Source organism: Copadichromis virginalis, linkage group LG10 (genome assembly GCF_057382275.1).
Source record: "Copadichromis virginalis isolate Kocher_CV1m ecotype Utaka linkage group LG10, C_Virginalis_male_GT1.1, whole genome shotgun sequence".
NCBI classification, from domain to species: Eukaryota; Metazoa; Chordata; class Actinopteri; order Cichliformes; family Cichlidae; genus Copadichromis; species Copadichromis virginalis.
Genome location: NC_140627.1, coordinates 7,792,788 through 7,801,136, shown reverse-complemented (window position 1 = coordinate 7,801,136; position 8,349 = coordinate 7,792,788). Strand labels below are relative to the sequence as shown.

Sequence of the window (8,349 nt, the reverse complement as noted above, 5' to 3'; positions counted from 1 at the left end):
GTTGCATCTTATTGAATGCAGAACAACTGATTGTTCTGCATTCAATAAGATGCACTGGTTATTAGTACTAGTCAAGAATATAAGCAAATTTACTGTTCTGCAGTCCTAAACAGCTCAGTATTATCAGAAGCTTTTGCTCATCTGTATTTAAAGAAGTGAGTTTAAAAGCATTTTGAAAGCAAGTTGAAAACCCAACAGAAGCAAAGCCAAAAAAAAGGATTAGGATACTTTGCAAGGGCAAACTTTATCACACAACACATTATGTTGTCTTTTGATGTCTGGTGCTGAAATAGAGTTAATAATACATAGATTAAACCCAGTGTTTATGAGCAACATTCTCCTTCTTAAACAGTAATGACCTATGAGTCCTTCAGGTAGTTTCTCTAAATAAAGACAATGGATAAAGTGTAGCATGCTGGTGCTCTTTTTTTTCTGTCCGTGAGATTAGCACACACAGCGTTCCAGCTGCGGTTAGTAAATGGCAGGAGGAAAACAGTTTGGAAGAAATTACATTTAAAAATCTAAATATGAAAAATGAAAACATTAAAATCCATAAAGTAGAAAAGATGATACTGGACAAATGTATGAAAATCATATCTATACATAGTTTCAAATGTGTACAGTGCATACAGAGTACAAAAGAACTATAAGTAAGTATTCTTAAAGGAAGTAAACAGTGTGTCTGAGAGCTTGTTGGCATCAGTAAATGACCTTTCATTTTGAATTCTTTGCTAAATATTAAAGTCCCTTTGAAAAATCAGCAATTGATCCTTTGTGAGAGTATTCCCTTAGCTCATGCTAGACTAGAGATCCGGCCTGGTTCTGTGCAGGAACCATAATGGGCACGCCTCCCATTCGGGTGATGTTGGAGGCCATGATGGTGGAGGTGGGTAGTGGTGGCGGGGAGGGAGCGGTCTGGAGCTGCAGCCGAGGCTGGTTGTACGTTTGCGGCAGCGCCTGTGCCTGAGGCAACTGGGTGTAGCGCTCGGGTCTGGGCATGGAACCGCCATTGCTGCCGGCCTCGGGGGACAATGGCTGTTCACGTGGCAGGGTGGTGTTGTTGTTGTAGCTGTAATGGGTGGGAGTGGAGGCCCCTTGGTGGCGGCACGGTCTATAGCCGGCATTGCTGCCTGTGGCGGTGATGATGGATGCAGTGTCTGAGGGGGGGCGCTGTGGATACTGCTGCAGGTGGTGGTGGTGGTTGTTGTGGTGATGGGAGGACTCTTTGTGGTGTGGGCTGGAGGCGATGGAGGACAGGGTGCCATTCTTGGAGATGATGTCAGAACCCATGCCGCTCTTAGCCCATGACACACGCTTGGGAGCCTGAGCATCCTCCCTGTAGACATCGAGGTGCAGGATTACTTATTTGTGGCGTGTAGATTACTTTTAGAAATGCATAATTAGTTCACAGTAACACTGAAATGGAGTACTTCATTAAATCTTGAAACTATGGTAATTTGTTTCTGCTATCACAGGATATGAAAATTAAATCTGAAAAACAGGCTTCTTAAACAGGTGTGATAGAATCACTTTAGTTTGAGAAATGTGCAAGATCAAAATGTGCATTCCTGTGCAATTGGTACATGTCAAAAGTAAAACCTGGGTCATCTGCAAAGGACTAAAATGAATTTGATTCAAAGCAGCAGCAACAAGAACTTCATCTACCAACGCTGCCACTTATGACTTGCCTGAACTGACACTGTTTAGCACTGTGGCAAAAGGGTCCTGGTTCAGATCTGCTGGCCAGCTGAGATGCTGTTACGAATTTTAAATGATAAAATTCTGCTTGCATTTAAGCCACACTGACTCACTTGATTTCATTGGCCAAGTCATCCTCGTTGTTTCTTCTCCTTATCACGAAGACAAAAGCGAGGCACACAAAAAGGAGGAAGATGAAGCCAGCCACTGAGCCAACTGTGGCACCAACAATCACCCCCACTTTATTGGCTGGAATTAAAGAACATACAATTACTATCTCAAAGAATTTAAAAACACTTTTATTACCTCATTTCGTGTAGAATCAATAGTACTTGTACAGCACTGGCTAGAAAAGCAGATTAATGTTTTATATTCGAGTCATGTAAAGATGTCCTTTCTGTTTGACATAGAGATGGACTAATCAGGTGACCAGTTGTGCTGTGGCCTAGCAAATCAGTTTTAAGCTACAATTCAGTTTCATTTATATAGGGACAAATCACAACAGCTGTTGCCTCAAGGCGCTTTATATTGTAATGTAAAGACACTACAATAATGCTGCGATGTTGATCACTAATTTACCGCTGTCCATTGTTTTCAGGCTTCTGCAACATTATATATTCCCAGGACGCTAGGTTGTGTTGGGCATGGTTGACTGTCCAGACTCATGTTAAAGTAAGACAAATTCAGCCAACTTTGACAAAAGTATAATTTTCTTAGCTGCTGAATAGAAAAGTCAGCTAAGCTAATGGTTACAATGTAAAATGTCACAGCCCTATGCTAGCAACGTTAAACATGTCTGGCAAACAGGGTTTGTTTTTTACTTTGAATCTGTGTAAGTCATGAGTGATAGGGGTTTATAATGATACTTTTGCTAAATTATTGTATATTTGTAATATTTTAATATATATGTAAGAAAGTTCGCTGCATATTCATTTAGTTTTCTTATGACGTGTCAGCAGTCATAAGAAATTAGTAGGATATGATCGTGTCCAACAGAAATAATTAATTACATCGGTGCTCGCTGTTCATGCTTGATAATAGTGTATCTGAATGTGTGGTCCATAACTATTTTTCATCACTTATTTTTATTAATAAACCATAACCAGGGTTACACTTGCTGCGTACAGTTGGTAATGTGCAGGTCGATTGCGCAGCTCTTTTCTGCCACCGTGTTGCTGGCTGTGCACACGTATTTCCCCGACATGTTGCTGCTCAGGTTGTTCAGCTTCAGAGTGCCAGTCTTCTCATCTAACACAGCAGTTTACATGGAAAAGACAGTCAAACACACATGAAGACACATTATTTCACATGTATAACAGTTCTCAAAGATGTGCTAAGTGACAATCCCAAAAGACGGTGTGCAGGCTGCTTTTTCTATCAATAATTCACATTTATAGCAAACAATGACTCTTTGTTTTTTCGCTGTGCACTCACTGAGCATGGGTGAGAAGAAGACCTCAGAGGTGGGGCTGGTTTTCTTCCACTTGTACAAAGGAATAGGTTTCCCAGAGCTGGACATGCAGATCAGAGTAACATTTCCTTTTACCTCTGGCTTCCCTGTCATAGAGCACTTCGGAACAGAAGGAGGGACTGAGGGGAGAGGATTATGTAATGTTTTATTACAAGACTTTCTGTTTTACTGTTTCACAGTGAATCTGAGAAGTACAGCTGTGCAACGGGTGAATTTCCCTTACCTTTCACATCCAGGGTAACCGTTTCAGTAATACCATCATTAACAATCTGAAAGATGTAGCTTCCTGAATCGGACTCCCGGGTGTTGTTGATGTAGAACGACACATCTGATGATGGCATCTGATGTAGGAAACCGACACGGCCCTTAAACTGTCCGTCAAACACCTTCACCTCGTTGTCGGTGTAGGAGATGATCTGGACAGAAGGACAGAAAGCAAGCGTCACATGAAACAAAAAGAAGATTTAAAAAAGGGGTTTTTTTGGGGTCTTTTAGTACATAAAAGAAAGCACACGAAGACGTAGTTGTGCATAACAGATATCACTGACCTGTGTCACTGACATCCAGGTCAGGGATGTAATGGACTTTGTATTTATCCAAAACATTTCCAGAGATTTATTTGCTAAATGTCCAAGTGCAAGACTTTAAAGAAAAGAAAGTTTCACTAACACTGGTAAAATCAGCAGTGCTTACAGAGGAAAGTTCAGGACATCTTCAACAACTCACCTTAGTATCACTGACATTGGACAGAAGTTAGCTTCACTGACTCATCAACCTTTACTGGACTCTACACAAAGTTTTACAGCCTCCTCCAAAGCAACTACACATGACGCATATCGGCAGGTGAGGTAAACAGTGCACGGCGGACTCACAGCCCACACTTTAAAAAGGTACGTTCTCAGTTTAAACATTGGACATGTTTTCTATGTTCAGTTGTGAATAAAATAAAATCTAACCTTCACATTTCCACCTATAAGGCCAAATTAAACAGTAATATTAATGTTCTTGAACCTGATCTATAAATTCTCAGCTCTCATTCTCTGCAATTTAATTAACACAAATTATGCAGGTCTGTATTGTTAGATAAATACTACATTCTAACGAATATGGCTCTTGTACAATAAAAAACAAAACACAACAAAAGAAGCCTGATATAAAACCTAGTTCCAGCATATGTATCTCTGCAGTGGAAGGGGCTGAAATACAGTATAAATAGAACGGTTCAAGGCAGATGCATCATTTACAGTAAAAAGTAAAGATGTTCTTAGATTAAAATCTGTTTTCTTTGAGTAATCTAGTCACCTGATGGTCTGGACCTTGATCACTTGCTGTAACTGATGGAACCTTGAATTCTGCTTTATACCAGAGAATCCTGAAGGAAAATCTCCTGCCATCAGCTTGTATTCTGAAGTTCAATTACATTTGAGTTATGCACCAGGAAGGTGATCCAGAACATAGCAGCAAAAGAAAAAATGAAGGTTTTGGAGTGATCAAAATAGTCAAAGACCGGACTTAAATCTGATTGAGATGCTTTGGCAAGACCTTAAACAGACCGTTTATTCTCAAAAGCCCTCCAATGTGAAAGAATTAAAGCATTCTGCAAAGAAGAGTGGGCCAAAATCACTCCACAGTGATCTAAACGCATCATCGCCTGTTACCTTAAAGGTAAGAACGGTGAGGAGCAAAAACTGTCTGTTTAAAAGAGAAGATGAACTGAGGGGCTGCACCAAGAACTCATGCATTGGTATTTATGATTACTTTCAACTACAAATGATGCCAAGCAACTCTAATAGCATTCAAAAACAAAACCAAGAGCTGGAAAAGGCACAATAGGTTCTTGTCAATTATTTTCTCCATATTACTATTATTATATTATGCATAGGAAACATATATTAGCAGTTTGGAAAAAATATCACTTTGTCAAATTTTAGTTACTTACATAATTAGTACCATACCACCCCATTAGAGCACTTTGCTCTCAGACTGTAGGCTTACTTGTTGTTCCTAGTTCATTTAAAAGTAGAATGGGAGGAAGAGCCTTCAGTTTTCAGGCCCTGCTTCTGTGGAACCAGATTTGGATTGGGGAGACAGACACTATCTCTACTTTTAAAATTAGGATTCAGAGTTTCCTTCTTGCTAAAGTAGTACAGTTAGGGCGTGATCAGGTGACCCTGAGTTATGCTGAGGCTGCTGGAGGATTCCCATGATGCACTGAGTATTTCTTCTTCAGTCACCTTTCTCGCTCACTATGTGTTTATATACATATTATTTCTAGTTATTAACCTCTGTCTCACTTCCACAGCATGTCTTATCCTGTCTTCCTTCTCTCACCCCAACTGGTCGCAGCAGATGGCCCCGCCCCTCCCTGAGCCTGGTTCTGCCGCAGGTTTCTTCCTGTTAAAACTGAGTTTTTACTTCCCACTGTTGCCAAAGTGCTTGCTCATAGGGGGTCATATGATTGTTGGGTTTTTCTCTCTATTATTGTAGGATCTACCTTACACTATAAAGTGACTTGAGGTGACTGTTGTTGTGATTTGGTGCTGTATAAATAAAATACAATAGAATTGAACAATTTGTCAGAGGGGAATTGCTCACTTTATCTTGTCTAAACACATACGACTCTGAATAGATTGCAGTTAAGTTTTGTTCTTTTATCAGTGAAAATGTTTTTACATTTAATGAATGTTTCTTCCTGTAAAGAGTAAAGTAAGGTGAGACACTAAGGGAAATAATAATAAAAAAAAAACCCTGTATCCTTTTCCTTCCTGAGTTCTCTTTCTTCCCCTAAATCTATTTGATTGTGATCCTCCTTTTGGATCATCTATCTGCACAGCACAGTAGTATTAGAAACCTTTAAGTCTTTTCTTGTCTTGGCTTGATATACAGTATATTAGACTTAAGTGTAATTGTTTCCTTACCATCTTCATCTGGCTGGTGTTAGGCATCAAAAAGTTCCAGGCGATACTCTTGGAATTTGGGTTGCCGCCAGTGTACCGGGCCTGCAGCTCCACATACTGACCCTCGATCACTTCTCCATTTTTCAGGGGTATTAAAAAGTTGGCCCATATGCCTGGATGAAGGAAGAAAGGGAAAAAATACACTGTAAAAATCACAGTTTTTTATTACTTTTATACACCACTGTACATGTAATCAATAATTGTAATCTCTATATTAATTTCTATTGTTAATCTCTGTCTCTCAGACAGTGTGTCTTTTGTCTGCCCCCCTCACAGCCAACCAGACGTGGTAGAAGAAGAAGCCGTCGCTCCCAGAGCAGAGGCTTCTTCCTATTAAAAGAGGTTTTTTTTTTCTTCCCACTGTCACCAAGTGCTTGCTCCAGTTGCTAGAATGTTCTATGTAATACCGCAGGGTTTATCCTACAGTATAAACTGCCTTAATGTTGTGATTCAATTGAATTGAATTCTGACTCTGAATCATTACCTGTACAGTTGAAGGTGCAGCAGGAAACCTGTTTGGATTGTTCTTTGTTTCTCATGCCTGTTTCATGTTTGATGTCATATTTTTTATAATAAAAAGGTTATAAGCAGAATGATATTATAAGATTAATGAGGATCTGCTTAGCTTCTTTTTAATAATTGCCATTGATACTCCGTGTACAGGAGCGGAAACAATACTATTACGGGTGCAGTGCAGTGAATTACAAAGCTTTTTTTCTTTACTTTTTGCTTTTTGCTAATTATCCAGTGCTCTTCTGACTTGTTTCTAATTTCTTTTTACGTGTATCTAAATATTTGATATGGACTCTGTTTATTTTGTACTTTTATTTACTGTGTCATCAGAGTGACAGGTATCTGTGCATTCATCCCTATCCAACTACATGGAGATATATCAGTGGATATCATCCCCCGATGAAAGAAGCTCATTTCAACAGAGTTGTGCATATTAGCATATTTATGACTTCCTTTGTGTCATGTAGGTGAATGTTACATCGCTAATTGCAAATTCTAATAAACATTCTACCCCAGTTGTGTGTTCATTTGCTTCTGTTTTGCATTTAGTATGATCACTCCTGATAAATTACACAAGTTTTTTTTTCTTTTTCTTTTTTCATTTGAATCTATTCTTTGGAAACTTTGACTTTTACAAGTTATCAAAAAAGACAGACAAAAATGTTTATTTCCTCAGGACTACTGTGTGAGTGCAATTTTGACTGGGGATACACATGTAGTTTCTAATATTCCAGTCCAATAATATATATCCTAATATTCCAATATGTCTGGATGTGTTTCAACAGCTGCCAAATGGCCAAGATGCTTTTAGAAGCTCTTATGTTTCTGTAATGTGTCTAAAATTTGGCAAAGACTTTTTTTTGAGAAGGATCTTTATCGGATGCTGATAATACCTACATTTAGAAAAAAACAGGAATTCAGTGCACAATGTTCCTGCTCACTGCAAATTTATTGTGACTAAAGAGATTATTTAAAAATGATTATTATTTGTTTCAAAACAAAAAAAATTCTCACTTTCCATGAAAACAAACTCTACAATTATAAGTATTTTATCATATTTCTGCCCTATATTAAACAAACACAGATTTATTGAGGACAGTATAAATCAGGCTTACACAATTCAGCCATACGCCACATCTGTGAAATAGTAAGATCTTGCTCAAGCTCTGTCATGATAGGAGGCAATAAGACGCAGGGTTTATTCAGCACGGACTACTTTTATTGAACTGTAGCACCAGTGTACGTGGCTACATCAATTTTCCAAAAACATACAGTGTTCCAGCGACCTCTAGTGGCCGGCCCCATAGTAGCCTTACTAGTACAAGAAAAATAAATCTCACAACATCTTCCCCTTTAACAAAAGTACTTTAAATATAAAACAGTGTTGTCAGAACGTACGACATCACAGGGGTAGACTACCCTCAGTCCTGATAAGGTATTATTCTGCCCTTAGAACATAGAAAGGAGATAGTCCTCAGTCTCCCTTTGGAGCATCCCTTTGGCAAACCGTGTCCCTATTGACTGGACTGGGCAACAATGTCCTTTCGAGTACTGCAATCGTTTGCCAGGGGCCATTGGGCAGAGGAGTAGTCACGAGGGGTTCCCGTCGCTGTGTAGGCTTGTGCTCTCTGCAAAAGTTGCATGATGTCACCTTGTGTGTCATTTGAAGTCCAATGGTGGGCCACCACACTGTTGATCTTGCACGCTCTC

At 39.3% G+C, this 8,349-nt stretch overlaps 1 protein-coding gene across 1 annotated transcript; it reads right to left on the bottom strand.

Moving 5' to 3' along the window:
• Positions 1-306: 306 nt before the first annotated feature.
• LOC146699770 (endothelial cell-selective adhesion molecule-like) lies at positions 307-6,665 on the bottom strand. Its single transcript, XM_085471466.1, has 7 exons — positions 6,611-6,665; positions 6,088-6,269; positions 3,393-3,585; positions 3,133-3,288; positions 2,824-2,946; positions 1,812-1,947; positions 307-1,336 (listed from the first exon to the last, which is right to left on the bottom strand). The coding sequence occupies exons 1-7, from the start codon at positions 6,663-6,665 to the stop codon at positions 799-801; spliced, it is 1,383 nt and encodes a 460-aa protein (XP_085327592.1). The 3' UTR covers positions 307-798.
• Positions 6,666-8,349: the final 1,684 nt, after the last annotated feature.